This window comes from Lynx rufus, unplaced genomic scaffold (genome assembly GCF_022079265.1).
Source record: "Lynx rufus isolate CCGP_SWC_20201006 ecotype Redwood Valley unplaced genomic scaffold, mLynRuf1.p SCAF_9, whole genome shotgun sequence".
NCBI classification, from domain to species: domain Eukaryota; kingdom Metazoa; phylum Chordata; class Mammalia; order Carnivora; family Felidae; genus Lynx; species Lynx rufus.
The window spans coordinates 27654116-27678118 of NW_025814897.1; the positions used below are offsets into that span (position 1 = coordinate 27654116).

Below are 24003 nucleotides of genomic sequence, written 5' to 3' on the forward strand. Positions count from 1 at the left end.
AAAATAAACAAACATTAAAAAAAGAGAAAATATTCTTAACAGCAGTAACAACATTCTAACAAAAAATGCTTGGTATAGTCTAAATGAAAGATACAGCAGAATCATTCCTCTCATCCTTTTTTCAACTGGGCTACCTCTGTAGACAATCCAAGGGTGATTATACTCCAACTCCTTAATGTACCAAATACAGTTCAAAGTAAAAGAGTAAAAGAAGATCAGGTTAAAGCTTCTGCCATTGTAAAAGATCTATAGTAGATTAGAAGTGTCAGCTCATTTCAATTACCTTCAGAGCCAGGTTTTCCAACTCTGGCACTACTGACATTTTAGGCTAAATCCTTGTTGTGAAGGGCTGTCCTGTGCGTTATCAAACACTTAGAAGCATTTCTGCCCTCCCAGATACCTCTTGTGTGACAATCACAAACATTTCCAGACATTGCCACATCTCCTCTGAGGGACAAAACCTTCCCCAGTTGGGAATCACTGACTTAGACCTAGGGTCTTGGCTGCCATGTGTCAGGCTACTTCCAAAGTCATTTCAACTCTGGTGGCTGTAGCACGGTATTTCTCAAATTCTGAACAGCATTAGAGGTGGCCATGTACTCAACTCTGGTTTGTGACAACATTTAAAAACATCTAAGTAGAAACAGCTTAGAATACATAGAAGTGTATTTCCTGCTTTGGGACTCTTTTGTTTCATACATGGACCTACTGATGTGTGTGCATGCATGTGTTGTGTTCACAGTGGGTCCTGTTGTAAAATGCATTTTTTACTGTGGGTTGAAGTTTAAAAATAGTTAGAAAAACATTGATATAGTATAAGGAATGAGGAGTTCCAAGAAATGGGGGAAAAAGCCCAAGCTACATTTTTAGCCTCCTGGAAACACTCCCCACCCTCCACCCATCCTCCAAGTACCCTGTAAAATGTTTACAACGGCATAAACCATGAACATTGTGTTCTGTACCCACAGTCCTATGAGTATTTGCTCATTAATTCAGTAGCCCCAACGTACAGAGTGGAGAGAAAGGAGATCTTGAGGGTGATGGTGTGGATCCAGGGCATTTCCCATTAAACAAGTTATTTTTGCCAGTATCACACCTGATAAAAGTAACACTTCTCTTCCCTCTGATTCCTTTCCCAGGCCTCTGCCTTCCTGCCATTGCCCCTTCTTTTGTTTACAGACAGTTCCTCCGTGTCAGCTCTCACTAGCCTTCTTGGTCCTAGAACTGGCCAGACCCAGGTTACTCAGTTGTGTCTGAGAAAGTTCAGCATTGTTGCTCTCTGACTGTGTATCTAGGTCACCATCCTTTCCTGCTCTGTGTTGGAAGAAGAATGGGGAGGAAATGAACTTTGAGGGCCAGAAACTCCTGTTTCTTTTTTCTAGTGACTATTGTGAAATCTAAAATGGCCATGGAGTCTACACAATTTCTTCTTTGATTTTTGCTTTCATGTTTTAAATAATGGATCCACATCTTTAAAACACGTGCTTCAAGGGAAGACTACATATGGCCTAAACACCACGATTTAAGAATCCTGAGTTCCACACTTCTGTATCTAGCCACAGTTTTTGTTTTTGATTAGAAATGAACAAGTTACAGTTGTAAGACTATTATGCATTACAAACTGAAGCATTTTGAATCAAGGAAGGAAATTAAAGAAATCATCTGTTTAACCTTGGAGGTGATCTATTCCAATAATCTAACCAATTCACACATGAAAACAGAGAACCAAAAAGGACTACTGCATAGCAAAAGGTTTATAATAAGAACATACAACTTCATAGCTGGAAGGAAACAGGCAATCCCTACCTCACCTCCTCCCAGAGTAGAAATCTCCTGTGTAACATCATGGCAGAGCCCAAGGGTTCTGGTCCGTGAATCCAGAAAGCTGGGCTTTCATCTTAGCTCTGCCACCAATTAGGAATGTGACTTTGGGGAAGTTGCTTAATTCCTGAAAAGGATAACTGCAATTTATTAGACATGCTTCTTAAATATTGGCAACCAAAAACTGCCTCGTTGTAACTTCTGGTCATTGTCTTGCTTCTACCCTCTGGAGTTAAAAACAGGAATTTTAAAGTTACCAGGTCATATCTCTTTCAAAATGTTTCAAAGACTTACATGTGAGACTTGAAACCATAAAACCCTAGAAAAAAACACAGGCAGTCACTTCTCTGACATTGGTCATGGAAACATTTTTCTAGATATGTCTCCTCAGGCAAGGGAAATAAAAGCAAAATTAAACTATCAGTAATACACCAAAATAAAAAGGCCTTTGCACACAGTGAAGGAAACCATCAACAAAATGACAAACAACACTGAATAAGAGAAGATATTTGCAAGTGATATATCCAATAAGGGGTTAATATACAAAGTACATAAAGAACTTACACAGCTCAACACCAAAAAAACCTAAGTAATCCAATTAAAAATGGGCAGAGTTCCTGAACAAACACTTTGCATTTTTAAACTCAACTGCTATTTCTCCCCTAAGTCTCTGTTACAAGTTATATATCCACGATTCTGATAACCTCAAAGTTGAGCACACAGAATACACTCAACAAAGGTCTAAAGAATGGAGGAGAGAAATGAACGATTCCTCATCCTGGTTCCAACCTCTGGGTGTGTGCTGCTTTCTATTCTCTCTTAAAATGGAGTACCCAGAACAAAACACAACCTCCAGATGTGCCCTGACCAGCAAAGAATGAAAGAATGCAGAGGATTAGTGCCTTCCTTGATCCATATACTATACTTCTATTAATACAAAGACTGTGTTGGCTTTTTGGGCACACATATCAAAGCACTGACTCGTACTGAGTTTTGCAGTCAACTAGGACCCTAGTTCCACATATGTACTTTAACAAAAAATCACATGCTTCTCTGTTAAGCCTAGTCTTGCCCTTCTGTACTTGTGCAATTTTTGAATCTAAAATCTAAATTCTAATTTATAACATTTATTTCTATTAAATACACCTTGTTGGTTTTGACCTATTATTTTAACCTTTTGAAACTTGATTTTTGTCATCCAGAGTATTAATTATACCTCTAAGATTACAATTACTTGCAAATTTACTGATGAAAAAATTGACCAGGATAAGAACAAGAAAAATGCTCTATCACTAAAAATTTCCCTCCAGGAGGCCGTCAGTTTGTTAGATAGATATCTTGGGCTAGAGAAACTCAACTAGCTGTGAATCACTTAAAAGTACTATAGTTCAGGCCACATATGCCCATTTTTTTCCACATGGATATTATAAGAATATGGCCAAAGCTTGTGGAAATCCACCTACAATTTACTAACCAATGCAATGTAATGGTTTAATAATCCTGCCAAAGAAAGACAGAAACTATGCTAATAAGGCAGGGCACGTTCCCACTGAACACATACTGGTTTCTGGGGCTCGCCATTTCTCCCTCCAAGCATGTTCACAAAACATCTATTTAATAATCTGCTTCTGAAATTTCTAGAGATAAATATCAGGGTTAATGACCTGTATCCATTTTTTAAAAGGCAAAATATTTGTCCACCTCCAACCCACCACATCCTATATGCCAATTTTCTTAATGAACTTAGGTCTTCAATGATAAATACAAATGTTCAGTTCCACAGAATATAATTCATCTGGGTCAGGTATGGGAGCTTCAAAATAGGTTAAGTGCTCTTTTATCTGCATTTCTATTTTAGTCTTCTAGTTTAATCATGTCTGTCCAATTCTTGTCAAACCATTTTCCTTGACAAGAAAAAAATAACAAACAAACAGAAATTAAACAGCTTAGCATACAGCAGGTCAATTTACTGTTGAACAGATGAATAAATGCTTTCTCAAGGTAGCCAGTGAATACTACAGCATCTGTTTCAAACAATTTAACTTACTTTCTTTGCTTTTCTTGTTTTTCATGTTGTTGTTTTTTAAAGGCTTTACCCCTAACATTTATCCATAAATTCAACTCTGAGTTTAAGCTTACTGGACACCATTCTTATTAGTTCTATTGCTACTATTTTGCATTACTCAGTGTGTGTCCTCCCTTCTGCCCCCTTTTTAAATATATGCATACTTCTAGAATCTGATCTCAGTTAACGAAGCTGGTTTCATCTGATTTTTTTTTTAAAGTTTTTTTTTTTTTTTTTTCCAACGTTTATTTATTTTTGGGACAGAGAGAGACAGAGCATGAACGGGGGAGGGGCAGAGAGAGAGGGAGACACAGAATCGGAAACAGGCTCCAGGCTCTGAGCCATCAGCCCAGAGCCTGACGCGGGGCTCGAACTCACGGACCGTGAGATCGTGACCTGGCTGAAGTCGGACGCTTAACCGACTCGCCACCCAGGCGCCCCCTTTCATCTGATTTTGATTCTTTCCTTTCCTCACTGGAATTCTGTGTTTAGTTTGTTTATTCCATTTATTCCACACAAATTGGTTGAGCTTCTTGTAGGTGCCAAAAGAATAGACTGTAAGGTTCTGTGGAAAGGGATCTTACTGAATTCATTTTGATATCTTCCTCAGCATTTACTATAATAGTGCCAGTCATACAACAAGCCATCAAATACTGAATCAATTTTATTCCACGATTCTCATGGTAACTTTGAGTGTTAAAATTTTGAGTTAACTCATTATTATGGCATATAAAACAGTAATATTCCTTATCTCATTCTCTGTCTGTTCTCATATGCAGTGTTAGCTTTATCTAAAAAAAATTTTTTTTTACCTTCTTGCTCTTCACTGAATTGACAGGTCTCCCGCCATGTACATTCTATTATCCTTGAGTTATGCTCTATTTGATAGTCAGGAGTCCACCATGTGAGTATCATGTGCCAAAGAACAGAAAATTTGAAAATCTTCCCTTTGTACCAGCTATACATTCCACATTTCCTTTTTTCTTCCAAAGACAAAAGAACTTATAGACAGAAGAAAAGATGAAAATATAATCTGGGCTCTTGGGTCTCTAAGTATTCTATTAAAAATCTCAAAATGACTAGGGATATAGTCCATGTTTCCTCATATATCATCACTTATTTTTACACAAAAGGAGATAAAAATCTATTGATTTAATGAGCAGCCGCAGACTTTTTTAAGCACAAGTCAGATGTGCTGTATGGAAAGATGTCATACTGTCCTATCAGTCATGCTTCTCAATCTACACACTGGAAAACAGAGTTATTCTTTCTCTTTTTCCCTGTTCTGAATCCACATACACCCCTGCAACACCAATGATTTAAACAATTAGTAAATCTAGGTGATCCTACCTCCTCCATCTCACGAATTCTTCAACCTTTCCCATCTCTATCACAATTCCTCATCACCTTTCATTGCTGTCAGTACAACCCTTTCCTAATTTGTCTCCCTGGTGCTAACTTTGCCTCCTACAACTGATCCTCTGCAGCGCTATTTAGGTGATTTTTCTAAGTTACAAAGTCAGTTATGTCATCACCTGTTTACATTTTCTAAGAAGCTTCCCCACAAATGGGGGACAAACTTGACGTTCTCTGAATGGCTCACAAGGCTCTGTATGAGTTGGCACCCATCAGACTCTTCAATGTAATCTGGCCACTCTCGTTGCACGTCATATATTCCTAATCATACCTGACTTCTTCGAGTACCATAAAACATCAGGCTGTTTACTGCTCTGCCATCAATACTTTGTTCTCCAGTGTCTGCTCTCCATTTCCCTACTCCTTTCAATCCTGCCTCAGAAGTCATCTTCCTGTGAGCCTGCTCTGGGCCTCTCATTGTTCATTACTTTATCACTTCTCTTAATCACCTACAGGGTCCTTGTTAAAGTCCTAACTTTGTACTCTAATTCCTAATTTATAATATTGCACCTCCAACTGGATATTAAACTTTGTAGGGTAGGAATTTGGGGTCTTTTTTGTATTTTGATCACTTAATGAAGTGTCTAGCACAGAGGGTAATCAATAAATGTTAGTTACTAAGGGAATTAATGCTCCCTATGGGACAATGGTCTAAAAGCATGGCACACTGCTCAAAATAAGCTTTGGAAAAGGCAAATATCCCAAAACTTAAAGCAGGAAAAGAACAGTAAGAATAGAAAAGAATAGTAAGCTCCTCATTATTCATGCTTATGGAAGAAGACAGAGATTAAAAAATTGTGGACAATCTAGAAATCCTTTGTATTTGGCATTTTATATGTATTTACATAAATATTAGGCAGATTTATTTTCCTAATAATCTTTTATTTAGGTTAACATTAAAATTAAACTGTGTTCCAACACACCAGGTATAGGGTAAATGTTGTAAGTATCCCAGGTAGTAAGTCAGCTGAGCTAGAATTAAGAGTTCATCATGACGGGCGCCTGGGTGGCTTAGTCGATTAAGTGTCTGATTCTTGATTTTGGCTCAGGTCATGATTTCATGGTTGCAAGATAAGCCCCATGTCAAGATCTGTGCTGGGCATGGAGCCTGCTTAAGATTCTCTCCCTCCTTCTCTTTCTTTCTCTCTCTCTCCCCCTGTGCTTCCCCTGCTTGTGCACTCTCTCTCAAAAACAAAAACAAACAAAAAAACCATGAATAATCCATGCAATTCACCTCTGGTTATGTATTCCCCTGGAAGGCAAGAGAGGTAGAAGGAAGGGACTGGGTCAGCCATGCTTCGTATGTGGCACACTCTATAAAGCCTAGAGAAGAGAGACACCTGCCAGCAGTCTATGTTTTTGTCACTTTTCCTGGCAAATAGGCCCAGAGGATGGAAGAAACTGAAAGTCAAGCAAAAGCAAAGGGGTTAAGAGGACTGTGAGTCACTTGTATTTTGGGAACTGCCCTGATGGATGGAGCAGCATCAAACGGATTCCAGCCCATTACTTGAAACTAGTAAGAAGAAGAAAATAGCAGAACGTCTGGGTAAAAAGTGACCAAAAGCAAGGGTCAGGTTATCTTTCTAACAAATACAGAATGAGAGGAAGACACTTGAGGGGTTCTGTGTTCATGGGATAAATGAGACTAATTGCAAAGGGAGAGCTCTAGAAATTTGTTCTAGATTTGAGGATTGTGACACCCTTAGGATTCCAGTTTGAAAGCTGGTTACACAAATCTAGTATACCTCTGAAGACCTTCCCATCAACTTTTCTCAGCCACATATAATGCTGCTAATGCACCATAATCCAGCCCTGAAAAGTCACAGCTGATAGATTCTAAGGCTAGGCAAAATCAAAGTCATGCTTCTTGGACAACTGCCTGTGCTCTTTGTTTGATCCATGTAAAAGAAGCAGCAGAACATCTGCCTCACAACCAGCAGCCTCCTTAGCATCTCTAGAACAGTCCATGTCTTTTCTCCAAGCCCAAGAGATTCCTCTGTCACCACAGTTTTCAAGGCAATACTGAGTATAAACTAGCTCATACTCTTCTATGGAAAAGACACATTCAGTGGCCACAGCTACAAAGGCTTCACACAAGCAGTGTGCTATAATGACTGGAAATAACACTGGAAAGCCACAGTTTTGAACCTGGCTTGACCACTTGAATGACCAGAGTTCTGGCTTCGTTCTTAATAAAATGGGCTAATTCTTGCCTTACCTTCTTCACAAAGTTAATGATGGAAAAGTCCTGAGTGAGCTTTGCATTTCATGCCTTAGTTTTCCCTTTTGCAAACTGACTCTCCTCCTGGCAGGCTTAGGGGTATAAATATTAGAACAGTGAACCATTTTTGTCCTGTGTGTTTAAGAAGATTGGAGAGAAACCACAGGGGCTTATGGGTAATTTGAAGATTATATTTTGGAATCCTTCCTAAAGCAAGACCTCAATAATACTAAACAATGCAACTTTCACTGCAAGGACTGGACTGCAGGATCCAAAATCTCTCTTTCCTTCTTTCCTCACTCCCATGTGAACAGCAAGCTTGGGTCATTCTCAGTCACCAGGCAGCTAAGCCTTTCTTTCTCAGCACGTAAGGCAGGAAGGCAGCGAAAGGGAAGGCTGATTAAAATGGGCACCCATTCAGAAGAATACTGAGTCTATGGAGGGGAAAGGACAGGGAGACGGAGAGGAATGCTTAGAACTGGAGCCCTGGAAAGAAAGGCAAGGGCACAAAGGAGGGCAGAAGGCAGGAATTTCACTGCTGTCTTGACAACTAAACCCCTGTTGTTCCTGGTTGAGTTTACCTCACAGAAGGATGCCCAGGTTCTGCTCTGAGCAAACCCCACCACTATTGGAGAGGAAGAAGGAGGGAGAACTGAAGGATGGAAAAGTGGTAAGTGTGTGCTCTACATGATGTGACTGGCTCCCAACTTCTACTAGATCTCAGGTTAAAGTATGCTTAGCCATGATCTGGAAGAGAATTAGGGATTGGGTTTAAATAAGTAGACATAGTAGGGTTCCAAATTATACTGTGAAAATGGGTGGAGGAAGCTGGAAAAGGCTAAAAAGAACAAGGGGTAGAAGAGTAACCCAAAGGTAGTTGTTTTCAGTTTCTTGTCTATAGGCTGAATTTTAAAACCTTTCCAAATAGAAGGTTATCCATTCTGATCCTAAGGATATGGAATAGAGCTGTGGTGACTCCAGATGTCCACATAGTAGGGATTTTGGGGGCACCACTTGTGGTTAGAAAACAAGGGGGAGAGAGAAGGAGGTGGTCAAGGGGCTTACCTTGAAGCTGCATTTCCATACCAAGCATACCATGTTATAGAGATTATATATTTACTGAGGAAGGGCTAAATTCCCCCAAAGAAAATCTCCGGTGCCATAATTACAGCACTAGACTAAGGTGTATTTCCCACCGGGTCACCCCTACTACCTCCCTACTCTAGTACCATACAGGTCTATTCCTCCACAGGGCACTTGGTGAAGTCTCTGTCTAAAGACAGAGGTAAAGATCAAACCTGAAGCGTTAACATATGGCTGTGTTCCAATACCAAGTCAACAGGAAAGAGACAAATGATCTCCATCCATGGCTGAAAGCAAAACAAAATACCCTTGATCATTTAAGAGGTTTATAAGATTCCCAATATCAGTGCAATCTAGCATTGACAATGTCTACCTTAGTGACATATATATCTAGGATTCTGGTATCTAAAAAGGCCTTGAGTATAGGACCAACTAGCTTATAGAGAGTAGCAACAGATTTTTTCAACTTCAGATGTCCAGCTGGTTTAATCACTGTAGGCTCTCTGGTTTACTCTGGGTTTCTGAGTTAAAACTGTTCTTGATGAATCAGCTCCAGCACTGAACGCTTGAGGGGTGGAATGCACTCAAACGGGCAACTTCTGGCCGTACATACTGCTCAGAGAAGCAAGTGTACACTGAAGACCGATCAGAGAGAGGGGAGAGGGTGAAAGATAAAAGAAACAGGCTCATCTAAAAGTCAGTGGCCCAGAGTAGAGGGCAGATAAGTAGCTTCTGAATCATGGAGCAAGGCAGGGAATGGTTTCTGTTCCTATCACCACCAAGACAAGGACCTGTAGTTGCAAAATAAATCCTCCCTCAAAGAAGGCAAATGGGCACAATTTAACTTGCAGTGCCACCTGGTGCCTAGAGGGAGAATTCCTGCTCTAATTCCCTCAGCTTCTTGCTGGGCTTTCCAAGATGTATTTGTCAAAATGATCTTTCTGTCTTCTGTGCGCATGAAGATTCTCTCACCCAAACACTTCCTCTGTATCTGTCTCTGTCTCTCTCAGAGAGGGAGTGGATGAAGATATTCAAAATACGTTTAAAGTTTACTTTTTATTTAAAGTAGAAATAATGCCCCTCCTCTCCTTAAAATGTTCAGTGTCTGTACTATTCTTTATGCTAAACCTAACTGACACCCATCTCACATACAGCTTTAAACACTTACTTTCCTTTATAAAGCCTTTAGCCCCAAGAATTCTAATTTGTTTTGTACTGTGTTTACAGTCTATATCCAGTGTCATTTGGCCTCACATTATTCAATATTTCTAATTGTTTCATATGGGTTATTTCTTCTCTTAGGCTGAAAGGACCTTAAAGTAGAAACAGTCACACATTAGATCTGAAGGGCTAGCACAGAGGTATCAAATCTTAGACTTTTCAAAAATTATTTGTAAAGAGGTCACCATAACAAGAACATAAAGTTAGTTTTCTAGAAAGCAAGTGAAGAGGGTTAGGAGCATCTACATTACAGGGCAGTCCCCTGGTTCTGAAGAAACTCGGAGGTTCTGCTCTGGATATGACTGGGGGAGACTTTAAGTATGTAAGGTAGCATGGAGCGCATAGATAGATCATATGAAGAAAGAGGCCCTGCAGATCACAAAGCAAGCACAGTAGAAAGACCTCTCCAGAAAGATGTTGAAATGTAAACATATTCTCTACCTCAGATATGTTACTGCCCCAGCAAGTCAAAATCCCCAAGGAAATGGAACATGGACCTTATAAAGATGGGTGAGAAGTCATGGGTGATGCTGCCCTGTGCCAGGCTCACATCAAGAGGCTTTCATTATCATCTCTTATTCTCCAACTAACTTCATGAGTTAGGAACTCTTATTTCCATTTGGAGAGTAACTGAGGCAGAGGGAGGTTACGTGACTTGTCTAAGTCACACAGACAGTAAGACACAAAGTAGTAGGATTTGAATTCAGATCTGTCTGACTTCAAAGCACATATTCTTACTTCCCTGTGTGGAAGGAAAGGGGCTGAGAAGGTACAACAGCAGGAGACACTTCCAGAGAGGTCAAGCCTGTATGGGTCTTACAGTGGGAGGCCCAGGGCGGAGAGGGCACTATGTTCTTTCGGAAAGGAGAGTGCAAGCAGGATAGGAGAAGGCCTGAAAGGCCCAAAGGAAAACCCTCTTCTCAGGCTCAACCATGGCTATGGGAATTCAAGTTGCTCACTTAGAGCTGCGGGGGAGGAATATAACAGAGGCTCAGTTCACGTTTGTGTTTCTTGTCCCCTAGCACTACTGAGGAATCCCTGCAATTCTCACTAGTGGTAGGAAGATGTTCATATGACATAAATTTGTTAAGTGCTTTCTACATATATAGCTAGGTACTTATGACAGAATGATGAATAAGACAGAGTCCCCACTCTCAGGATACGGACAGTCTGAAACTGTCCTTCAAAACTGTCTTGGGTTCCTATTTGTTTTTTTAATTTTTTTTAAATGTTGATTTATTTCTGAGAGAAAGAGAGAGAGAGAGAGAGGGAGAGAGAGACAAGGAGAGAGAGACAATGAACAGGAGTGGGGGAGGGGCAGAGAGAGAGGGAGACACAGAATCTGGAGCAGGCTCCAGGCTCTGAGCTATCAGCACAGAGCCTGATGTGGGGCTTGAAGTCACAAACCGTGAGATCGTGACCTGAGCTGAAGTTGGACACTTAACCAACTGAGCCACCCAGGTGCCCTGGGTTTCAATTTGTAGTTATAGATGGACAAGAGATACAAGTAATGTGCCTTGAAAGAAGGTTTTGAGGTTGAAATACCTCATGATACTGTTTTATTCATAACTGATGCAATGATCAATTCTGCCTCTGTGTTTCAGTGTATGAGAATTTATATACAGAAGTGCAAAAACCCACAGGCATAGGCACATAGCCAGTCAGGTACCACCTATCTGTTAAAACTTTAAAGAGGTATTCAAGTAGAAACTGTCAGTATATAATAGAAAAGGCATGAAGTCTTTATCCTAAGATGGGTGTAGGGTAAGTGGCACCTAAGAAATCTGACAGGGAGGCCACTCATAATAGGAGAGACTGCTGTGGCCCATCCTGGCACAATCTATAGAAGTTGAGACCTTTGTCAAGGTCTAGTGGAAGAAGCGTAAGACAAACGATGTTCCTTTTCCCCAAGGAAGCACAATACAATCTAATCCAAAGCCATCAGTGCAAAATATTATTTTCAGCAACTCTAAAAACTGCCTGAGTCAATAATGAGAGGGCCAGAAAATAATCTGACAGGAAAATTTGAAGACTTAGTCTGAGATAATTTTATATCTGGGGCTCTTACAAAAGTATGCTATTTTCTACAGAAATTGTGTGTAGAAAGAGATCAAGTGTAAGAAACCACAAGGCACCAAAGCTGAATCAAAAGAGAAGTTTATGGGGCAAAGGAGAAAGCTGTAATTTGCGTTTCTTGAGAAACTCTGAATCTTAACTCTGAAAATCTTTTTCTGACTGGGAATAGGATGTAGAACAGGGACCCTAAGGGAAACTATGCAATCTCTGATCCAGGAGTGTTTTAAGAATAAAATCAGAAATATTCAGATGGAAATGAATTTATATACTACCATCATGTGCATGTGTCCCTCACTCTAGTCAGATGGAAAGCAAGAGAGATTAGATGGAAATAAGGCACAGGAACTTGCAAGGCCAATTCTAGTGGTCACGCCTTGGTGAGGAAGCTTGCAGAGTAGGGAGGCAGTATGGAGCAGCAGCAATTTCATAGGCTTTGAGGCCAGGATGACTGAAGTGGAATCCTGGGTGTGATACTTACTAGCTCTATAATTCTGGGAAGGTTATTTAATCCAAATATCATTTTCCTCACTTGTAAAATGTGTAAATATATGTCTATCTCACAGAACTGCACTGCACATTAGTACCTGAAGTACATGGCTGCTTACCTGGTATAGTTAGTATTTAACAAATGTTAGCTCCTTTCCTGTTGCACTTACTTGTACCCTTTGGTGGCAGGCCTGATGTTCCCCCCTTAAGATATAACCAATGTCAGAAAGACCCTTTATCCATCTGCTACCTAGACATGCCCACTGAGAAAGAGGCTCTTGAATAGATTCCTCTTAGAGAGCACCTAAGACTCTGGAGTGACCTAAGAAAATTAGTGGAGGCAAAAGAGTACACGGTCAGCCATTCATAATTGTCTTTCTGGAAAATGCACATTCTTGCCTGGCAGCACAGCCTCTCCAATGCTCCTCTACTCTCTCCCCATACACCTTCTGATTTTCCCTGGAGATAATCTATAGAGATTGGTTTTCTAAGAAAATGAGTCCATGGCCTGGCATAAAGTCCAGTGCCTGCCATGTAATTTTTTCATCCATTTAATTTTCAAGTGCACTGCTTGTCGGACTCCTTAAACCTGACACATTCTTTCTTTTCTTCTTCATCTCCATATAATTCCTGACTTAACATAACTAGTCTCTTTGCCCACAGATCACAGAACCTTCTTCCCTTTTCCCTACTCTTTTTACCACACTATTCCATTCCCACGTGCCCCTCAACATACACACACAAACACATTCACTCACTCACTCTTTAAGAAATCCTGATGTAGATGCCAAGAATGTGTCTGCTGCCCTTTTGACACAGAGTCTGATGCCATCTTCGGGGCCATGGGGAGGGCAGAGCCACGAGACGTGGCATTCGTGTACTCTACTGCTAGCCTGCCTCATATTTTTATCAGATCACTGCTCTGGGCATCCAAGCAGGGAACCAGTCCAGCTTCTTCTCATTCCTTTGCTCTACATCAGGACTCCATAATAATCTCACCCCTTACCTTGGCTGGGTCTTCCTGCCCCAAACCTTCTACCATCAATGGAGCACAGTACATCTCTCCTCCTTCCCTCCAGCCTAGTCATATCTGAGTACTTGTCCAATTTCTTAACCCTGATTCTGATGCATGCAGGGATACTGTTAAGTTTCTTCTGTTTTCGGACATGAGCAGTCTGCACAAGCTGGATTCACTTCTTGGCTTAGACTGCTACCCCCACTCCTCTTCCCCTCCCTTTGTCTCTAATTCCAAACAAGGAGTGCTTCTTCTTACATAATTGGATGTTCCCAGCACGGAAGCTTACATACGAGGTCAGGCGCGCATGCGTGCAAGACTTCCCTTTGACTTAACAATGCCTTTTTTGGGCATCTAACTTCTCTTTAGCTCCCTTCCCCCACTCTCTCCACACCATCAACAACATCAACAATCAAGGGAGATTTATGAAGCCTGGCTCAGACCAGAACTCTTCCAACCTTGGCTTAGAAGGAGGGGTCATGAGGTTGAATTTACTCTCCTTTTTTTTTTTTTTTTTTTTTTTTTGCAGGCTAGAGAGAGACTGAGGGAGTGACTGTTCATGATTTGGCAGGAGTCCTTGGCATCCAAGGCAGTTACGTATATAGATCTTTTAAGGGAGCAAGGGGAGTAAACAAAGTTGAAAGCAGAAGCTAACTTATTTTCTTAGAGATGATAATGCTGGAGGCTGGAAAATTATGACATTTGAAGGTAATGAATGTAAATCTAGATGGCAGTTCTGTCCCTGATGCCCGAACTGCAGTGTGTTCACGATGACCAGAGAAGTGGCAATAGCTATCAGTGCCATCAATACCAACTACCTTTAAAGTGCAGAACTAAAGACAGCTCAGTATGCTGCAAAAGGATACAGCTCAGATACTTATGGTTTCAGAGACTGAACAGCCATGGTGCTTCCTGGGGACAGTCTCAGAGAGGCCAACACTGAAGCAGGCAGGGACCACACTGTACCTCTTGTAATAGTAACAAAGGTATGTGGAGTGGTGGGGAGGTGGGGGAGGTGCTGTAGCTTTGGGGGGATATCAAATTCCAACTTATTTGCTTACCAAAGCAAATAAAGCCCAAGAATGTAGCACTGTATAAACCGCATCTTAAAAATAAAAAGAAGCGTAAGCCGTTCAGGGGACATGTAACATGGGATGACCTTAGGATTAGGACGCTGCAGGGCCCTTTGTGTTACATGAGAATGTGCATATAGGGAAATGTGGTTTGGATTTTACAAAATGACTGAAAATTTCCTCTTGGGGAACGTAGACTACTCTGAGGCAAAATAATTTTGTTGGTTTTTAATCCCTTCAAATCCCAGAGCAAAACTGATAAGAAAAGATAAAGTCATTAAGCTGAAAATTAGACAAACATGGGTTCAGATTCTGCCTGTGGTATATTTATTAGCTCTGTGATCTGGATTAAATAACCACACTTCTTTGTAAGCCTTAGCTTCCTCATCTTTGAAACGGGGATCATAGCTGTTCTACAGGGCTTTGAGGGGATTAAATGATATAATGCGCTTGTGTGTTCAGTATAGTGTCTGCACAAAGTAAACTCTCAACAAAGGTTTGCTGGGCACTAAATACGCTGAAGGTGACAATGTTATCTACATTGTGTTATCTACATTGTTATCTACAAAGTATCTACACTTTGAGTCCTGAAGTAAGCCCTGTCTATTCCCTGTCTACCATGCACAGGGGAACTTGCTGGTGTAAGACCACGGACCACAGATACTTCGAACTTCTGGAAGGGGAATTGTAATTCTTTCCCCAGATATCCATGGTTACCTCTTAACTCCCATCTTTTATTTATTTATTTATTTATTTATTTATTTATTTATTTATTTATTTAACATTTATTCATTCTTGAGAGATAGAGCATGAGTGGGGGGAGGGGCAGAGAGTGAGAGAGAGTGGGGAGACACAGAATCCAAAGCAGGCTCCAGGCTCTGAGCTGTCAGCAGAGCCTGACGCAGGGTTCGAACCCATGACCATGAGATCATGACCTGAGCCGAAGTCGGATGCTTAACTGACAGCCCCTCAGGGACCCCTTGACTCCCTTTAAAACGCTTCAAGAACACTGTGAACCCAGCACCAGCTATTTGAGAAGGGGGCCATGTGCATCATTTAAAAGATGGGAATGATTTCTAGGGAAGGATGAAAGGCCTTGAATAGGGAAGGATGAAACTCTTAATTCTAGTCTGTGGAGACTTAGGGTGTGAAGGGTGTCAACTGGCTATGTTCCCATTTCCACTGTAGCTAACACAAAACAAAATGGACCTAACAATAACATTTGATAGAAGTGGGAACTTTTTGATAGGAAGGGATATGAGACAAGTGAATAAGGACAAAATATCATCGCCTGGAAAAACCTATGATGAACAAAGATAACAGACCACAGTTACAAAGAGTTTTCCGGAAGTAACTAGCCACAAAATTCTATTCTTGCACAAGATTCATCTTGGCTTCATTCAAATTCACTAAAGACATCCAGAATTTCCCTCCTTTAACAAGCAGAGATGCCACTCCATTAAAAAAGAAAAAGTTAAAGGAATGTCAAGGGAAATTTAGTTGTAAGCCCTCTCCCTGATTTTGTTTATGGTGTGAGCTCCATGTGAGTTTTGCTCATATTCATTCACCAGACAGCTATCTATCCAGCTAACTAGAGGTGTAGTTCTAGTAGAAGTGTCAAGGGCTGGGGACGAAAAGGTGAGCAAGCCTGATTCAAAGTTCTTCTCATGAAGGCATTACTTGAGTCTAGCAGCTCTCCCCACCCATGTAACCAGGAGCACCTGGAAAATACTACTGAATTCTATACTTAACCTACACTTGTCTGTGCTGGAAAGATACCTGGGTGGTCTGCTTCATGATGTCAGACATGGGAATACTCTAGTTGTTACTTTAACAAAGGAACCCATTGGCACAAAGTCACCTAGAAACCCCTTACAAAGCCTTTAATGTTTAGGAGCTCTATTCTGCAAAACTCAGAGACACAGGCACAGTGGGGATAGCAGTTGCTACAGGAGATGGGTATAGGGTAGAGCAACCTGAAGACGTAAAAGTAGAACAAATCTGGGGTCACCAGCTGGAGGAATTAGAAAAAGAATTTTTTTTTATCCTTTCCTTTTTCTGAAGTGCAAATAATTAAGACCTAACATCTACTGGATACCTTCTACGCACCTGAGATTGACACTATTATTATTCCTATTTTCCAGATGAGGAAACCAAAGCTCAGAGAAATTAATCATAGCAGAGTAGTAGTATATTGTGTGGATAAGAACTTGGGCTTTGGAATTTCTGGATTTGATTTCTGGCTCCACCATGCATTAGCTTTGTGATTGTGGATAAGGCCCTCTGTTCTAACCCCCATTAAACTGTACAAAATGTGAAAAGTAGAGACTATCTGTTTTCTTCACTACTGACCAGCCTGGTGAATTAAGGAGTAAGACCAAAACAATTTCCCAGCTAGATAGACAGGTAAGAGTATTTCAAGGTGAAGTGGATGAATGCTACAAACAGCTTGGACAACTGTCTACCAGTCAAACCCAGAAACTGCTCAGATCAGAGGGCACAATATATTTACTTCTGCATATCCCATCCACTCCACTTTACTCTTATCTCTTCCCTATCCCGAGAGAATTTATAATCATTGCCCACTGAGGTAAATGCAATCTGGCTTAGAATTCTCAAGTTTGAAATTCCCTTGTATTTAATCTCCCTGGTTTAGATCTCTAAGAACCCTGACTATGTAAAATACTACTTCTTCAGTGATCAGCCTGTAATCGCCAAATATATTTCTCTCTCCTTATCTGGTACTGGCTCAAGCCCTTTAATATTCTTAGTTATTTACACTTCAGGTAAACTTCTTCCTACCTTTTTCATATATGAATCCTTATCTTTGAATACTTTCTTGTGTTTTGAAACCAATTTGTCATGTAAATGCCTTCAAGGATGAGGGTAATCAATTATCACATACTAGCTAGTTTTAGGATCTTCCAATTTTTTGAAAGATCAGCATTTTGGAAGATTTTGGAAGATCAGCAAGGGGAAGCTTAACAGAGGAAGAAGAGAAACAAAGGCTCAATTAACAACATCCACAAGGGACTGAAAACAACACAGACAGACTCTGCTTTCAAGTATGAAGGTAATGAGAAAGGAAATGTTTATCTTTGATTTGGCATTTAGTGAGCATCCTCTATGTCCTGGGTCCTGTGTAAGTTGCTGAGGATATAAAGTCAGGTGTACTCCCTAAAGAACTGGTAGTCTAGAACATGGTTTCTCAACCTCTGTACTACTGTTATTTTGGGTAGGATGATTCAGTGTTGTTTGGGGAATTGGGAGTGGGGAGAGTGCTGTCCTGTGTAGTGTAATAGCATCCCTGGCCTCTACCCACTAGATTAAATAGTCTCCTATCTCCCTTCCCAGTTGTGACAACTCAAAATGTCTCCTGATATTGCCAACTACCCCTGGGAGAAAACTGGCCCTCACTTGAGGACGACTAGTTTAGGGAAAAAACATTATTTCTCTAATACACTGTGTTGTCAGTATTATGATCACAACTCTAAGGGTAGACAAGAGGGCTCCTCAGTTCTGGGGGAAGGTGGGAGAGGATACCACACAAAGTTCCACAGAATAAATCTTTTCACAGATCTTTTAAGAGATATAAGTGGTGTTGGGATCACAATCCACATTTTAAATCCAAGTATACTACTATTCCTTACCATCCTGTGGAAGTACTTGCTCAGTTGTTGACTATTTACACACCTTTTGGAGAAAACAATCTTTATTTTCAGAGCACTGATCTGTTTTCGCCTTGTCTTTCTCATTATTTATCATCACAGTGAATACATACTGTCAGTGAAATGTTCACTGTAACAAGGTGAACAGTGTAGGGCTTGGGGTTTAACTGGGTGGAGAATGGATCCCCCAGTAGTAAGAGTTGAAGTATTTTAAGATCACAGGCAATGTCTGTAACTCGGTGGATTATGCCAGAAGTCCTATAGAAGCAGACCCATTCACTCTTTAGACAATGAGGTGATTAATACAAGCCTTTTGATACACTTCAGGCAGTCTTCATCCCTGAACCCCTACAACAGAGTCTCTGTCTTCCGTTATGGCCACAGGTTTCCTGGACTCGACACTTTCCCTCTCCAGTGCAGAATTCAGAATTCACACCCAAGCCCTGTCCAACTTGAGACTCTAATACGATAGAGAACTCTGCAGTCTTACCTCTGAATTAGGGTCCCAAAGGCAAGACGAAGAACTTTTTGCATGTTTTCTGTACACAGCCATCTCCACTGTTCCATTAGCAGCAAGAGGAGCAGATCCAGGGCTGTGTCAGCTAGCTCTGTCTCTGTTCCTGGGGAATGAAAGGCATCAAAAGTAACTGAGAAGAGACCCATTCAGGTGGAACATATTTCAATGAACTGGATCTTCACCTTTATATCAATCATCTTGTATTTCTGTAATTCTTCTTTACTCAAATCAAGAGATGTTTACTTTATATCTACGAAGTTCAGTGATAGGCTCTGTATTTCTTTATAATTCTTTTGTTTATGTTCCTCACTCAGTAAATATTGTTTGCCTTTCTAAAAGATTTTGCATATAAATATTTTTCCCACCTAGCTTCTGTTTCTTCTGTATTCTCTCCAGGGAGCTGAATACATTCTGTTCCAAGTAATTGCTCCCAACTAGTGACTAACTGGAATTGGCAAGGCCCAGTCTCTTCCATCCTTATATTCCACTGGCTTCCACAAAGCATCATGGAAATGTTGTGGGCAGCAGATCTGGGGAAAGATTTAGGATTCATTCTCCTATAAACAAGTTGCTTTGAAAGCGTCTCCATTACACAGAGCTGTTGGGTTGGGATCCAGGAGGCTTCAGTTTGGTTCTGAGATAACATGCAGTTCTAGAAAGAGCACTATACCTTTGGTAAAATAGGCCATGACAATTATTGATTTCCTTCCTATTTCAAAGACTGGAAAGAGGACCACAAATGAGTTCACATCCGTGCTAAGCTGAAGTCTCCTGAACAGATGTATTTCTTGGATGGAAGCATCTGTTCTCTAACCCTGTTCAGGGGTCCCATGTCATCTGTGATTTGCCTCCCAAGAGACATCCCTAGGAATATATGAATGAATGAATGAATGAATGAATGAATCTCAGCAATCTGATGCTATTGCTGTGATTAATATTACAATTAATCATCAACAATAATTTTGTTGGTCTAGGACAAATAGGTATTGTCTGGGCCAGTTTGCCCAAGCTCTTCTCCCTAAAGGGTTCTTTAGAACATTAATGACTTCAGATTTAGATGAATCTGTTAGAACTGAATCCTACTTTTTTCTTAATCCTACCCAATATATATATTTTTTCTGCACTGCATTTCAAGGGGAAATTGTTCAGAACTGGTATGTTTACTTTCCAGTCATTTGCTCAAAGACAGGATATTTAGGTCCTTGGGAAACAGCATCATTCTGAGCATCTGTCACCCTTCTCAATTATATTTTCTCAGGTTTAGTGTTTACCTAGAGCTGCCACCATGTGGTGACAGTTAGTCATAGCAGAAAATATAAGAAAAAGCAAAACAAGGCACCAAGTCCTCTGGAACAAAATGGTGAATTTCCTGTCATGTGAGAATTTTGAGTTTCTTAAGGCTAAAAGAAAAGCTCAGGCATAAACTATATCTTTAGAGTTATGATGTTGAAAATTTACAGCCTTGATTTTGGCTGTTTACACTGTTTTACCCATTTCATCTTTCTTACAGTTCTGATGCTTTTGCCATTATAACACTTTATTTACTTACCCAGTGAGACATGTGTGAAGAGGTGGGGTTGTAAATTTCATTTTTTCTTCCTCACAGTTAAGCAGAGGTCCCATAGAGTGAGGTCAAGTGACTATTCATGGGCATCCAAGAAACAATGTTGAAATCGGCTTTTTTGTTTTTTTTTTCCTTCTGAACTAAAGATTTTGTGATCTCTTCTTGAAGAGACTTTGTGGGAAACTTTGTCTTGGTGGAACTGAAAACCTTTTTTATAAATTGTAGCTCAGCAAACATACAAATATCCTGGGCTCCCATTTTTGCCCATGTAGAAAACATCTGCACTTTTTCTAGGAAGCAAACCTGCCCTATCCTCACCTCTTCTCCTTTCCTGTTCTATGGTGGGGCACTGGGTGGTATCACTTGCCATGGCAGTAAATAAAACAGAAGGAAAAGCTCCAGGGAGAGGAAGAATTCCATTTCACACAGGTTGCACTTCAGCTGCCCTGTGCTATATCTAAGTGAAGATTTCTAGTAGGCAAGTGGAAAGACAACATCCAACATTTAGGCATCATCAGCACATGTGTTAGATTTGAAATCAATAGTACAAATGAGATCACTCAGGGGGACCATGCAGAATAAGAATAAAGAGCCAAAAATAAAGCTCTGGAAGGCTAGTAAGAGAACCAACAAATGGGACTAAGAGACTAACTACATGAGAGGCAGAAAGAAAACCAGGAGAGGGGGACACAGACATGAAGGAAGGAAGTTTTGCAGATAAAGGGAGTAGTCCAAAGATGCCAAAGCATGCCATAAATAATATACATAAGATAATGATACGATAAGCATGGATCTCATCTTGCTGGATCAGAGCTCCCTGTTTTTGTGCCCTGTTCCCCTGTTTGACTCAGCTCTGTAGACTGTGTCGGATTCTTCTTTGTATGCCAGGCTCGGCAGAGCACCTCAAGCACTGGTTTTTAACACATGGTTTGCTTAGCTAAACAGAAGAGAAATTAAATGGACAAATCCCAACTGTCACAAGTCCCAAGTATACTATACCATGGCTCCCTTCTCTGTAGGAGCAGGGACCCTGTCGCTTACCCGGATCACTGGTGCTGAGGTCTTGGGCTGGCACGGCTGGATCTGACAAGTAACCATCCACACAACCTTTGGGGATTTGTTCACGGTCTTTTTCTGGGACTTCTGCTGGCTGCATTTCTAGTAACTTTGTCTGTTTTTCAATAAAGGACTCCATCCCAGACATGGATAGGATCTCTGACTCCTGAGGAAAGAGCCAGTGGCACATCACATAAAGTATGAGGAATATATGAGAGCAACTGTGGCACTTGAGTTTCCCTGTTCCTTCTCTGCAAAAGTATCATGAGTACAGAACCCAAATGACTCTGTGACTACCTCAGGAAAGTCTTTAGCTTCTACCAAAACTGCAAGTAAAACAATGCCTTTGTATTTGCACTTGCTGCAAACACATTTGGGTCATCTATTCTTTTCCAGGAACTGGCTTTCCTTCTCATTCTGCCACCTTTTATTCCAAACCCATGGTGCTTGAGAAGTCAAACTGCTGACCCAGAGCCAGTAGGAATTACAAACTACCCAGAGAAAATACTTTTAGAATAAAAGTTAGAGGGGTGCCCGGGTGGCTCAGTCGGTTAAGCGTCCAACTTCAGCTCAGGTCATGATCTCGCGGTTCGTAAGTTCAAGCCCTGCATCAGGCTCTGTGCTCAGAGCCTGGAGCCTGCTTCAGATTCTGTGTCTCCCTCTCTCTTTGCCCCTTCCCCAGCTCACACTCTGTCTCTCTCTGTCTCAAAAAGAAATAAACATTAAAAAAAATTTTTAAAAAAAAAGAATAAAAGTTAGAGACACAGATGCTGGTTAGGTCCTTCAGCAAGGCACCTACATCCCTCCTAACTTTAGAGAATGTCTCAATTGTCTATAACTGCAGGGTCAACCTCCCAGTGATTAATTCCAGGAGTCATCTGGTTATCTTACCACACTGCCTTCCTGAAAACAATAGAGAATCTTCTCAGGTGCTTCAGTTATATTCAGTGCTGGAGCAATCTTACTGGATGAGAACCTCAGCCTGGACCTGGTATTGACACAACGAGCAGAAACAGAATGTAATGCATGATTTTGATTCCTATATGAAGGACTGACAAGTATTAATACCTTAAAACAAGAACACTCATACTTATTCTAGGGATCTTACTGTGGTCAGAGTTGCCAGGAGAGACCTGGCCCTGAAATTCCCCAAGTGACAGACAGTCAGGCAATTCTCAATACATAGTGCAACCACTGCACTAAGCTATGTGCACAACGCATTTGTGAAAGGGTTTTTGCTAATGTAAAACAGGGACCAGTCTATCATGGCTGTATTCCCATAAGCTAGAAGAATGGCTAGCATATACTATATTCTCATTAAAAATTTGTCAAAGATTAAAGAGACGTGTGGAATAAACCAAGGCTTTAGTTGTTACTGTTGGTACCCTATTTGCACATCCATTTATTCTCCTTGTATTCCAAATAAAACCAGGGGAAGGACCACAAGTGCTAACCTCAATGTTTCAAGGATCTTATAAGCACAGATATCATGGTCACCTTTCAAAATATGGGCTCAGTAAAAAAAAAAAAAAGAAAAAAAAGGCTAAAAATTATGAGTGTTATTGCTGGTACATGACACATGTACACAAAGACAGTCAGACATACAGACATAAAAATACAAACTCTATCCTTCCCTCTCCCCACTCCAACACACACATAAACACACATTATCTCTCTCTCTCTCTCTCTCTCTCAGTCTTTCTCTCTGTCTCTTCATAATGGCCCAGATACAGATATGAAGTTTGCACTAAAGGTTAAGAGTGGTGCCATTCCCTTCCACATGTTGGCTTTGAAAGGGTATATTTGGGACCCTAGTGCAGGAAACAATAGCTGGCCCCTTCCTGTTTATTGCTAGTATATGCATCTTTGGAGCTAAGAGTTGCAGAAACGATGGCAAACAGATATCAGTTATCAGCCTTAATTCTTCATAGAAAAGAAACATCTCAATTTCACAGGAAAATAGAAAAGGACACTATCTGTATTCTAGAGTTTTCCTTCTAATTAAAAATTCCTGATCAGTTTAAGTCCTGGAATCCTATGGCGAGACAAACATTCATCAGGGATGCCTATGCTGGATCTTAGGCTCCTTTAGGTTGGTGGAGCCTGGTTTTGTATAATAACTGGTATGTGTTACCCATCTCCTCTATCCTAGGGATTGAAAGTGGAGATGGGATTTGGCTGAAGACTGGCAATCAACTTGAGAACTGGAAAGGGTCCCTGGATAACTGAAGGGTTTCTTACTTGCTAGTCTTCTTGCCTTCTGTCTGGGGCTTGCTTTCTGTCTCGGCCTCACTCAGCTCTTCTGTGGGACTCTGGGGTTCAGAGCGAGGAAATGCTGTCTTCAAGGTGTCCACGATAGCACTCACCACCATCTGCAGGGGTCAGAGGTGCAGGGTCAGACAGGAACCACCAAATGAGCAGTTGTCTCATGCTGCTTTATGCAACTAGGATGCGCAGATAGCTAGGCTAGCTAGTGGAATCTTACTCATCAGCACAGTCAGGTATCAGGCAGACTTACTGTCAACTATTCTCCCTTTTCTCTATGGCCATAAAAATCTTCTTCCTCACAGAGTTAAGACAAACAATATCATGGGAAAATAAGTCAAAACAAACAATGAGATAAATAAAAACCTTGAGAGTTCTACAGGCTGGTGAAATACTTTTCATTTCTCAATTTCTTTCCTTGTATATAAAGGAATAATTTTTAGTTTGTAAATCAAT

General features: G+C 40.7%; 1 protein-coding gene across 5 annotated transcripts in view; it reads right to left on the bottom strand.

Annotated features, from left to right (window-relative positions):
• Positions 1–24003, bottom strand: part of SNX19 (sorting nexin 19) — a 47523-nt gene that overhangs the window by 16314 nt on the left and 7206 nt on the right. For 4 of the 5 annotated variants that reach the window (XM_047070346.1, XM_047070345.1, XM_047070347.1 and 1 more), the window contains exons 5-8: positions 23524–23654; positions 22174–22270; positions 21268–21448; positions 18636–18765 (exon numbers count right to left, since the gene is read on the bottom strand). In XM_047070346.1, the coding sequence (XP_046926302.1) occupies positions 18636–18765; positions 21268–21448; positions 22174–22270; positions 23524–23654 (539 nt within the window). Of the gene's footprint in view, positions 1–1806; positions 1949–18635; positions 18766–21267; positions 21449–22173; positions 22271–23523; positions 23655–24003 lie in introns of all 5 variants that reach the window. The other variant, XR_006960518.1, reaches the window with a different exon arrangement.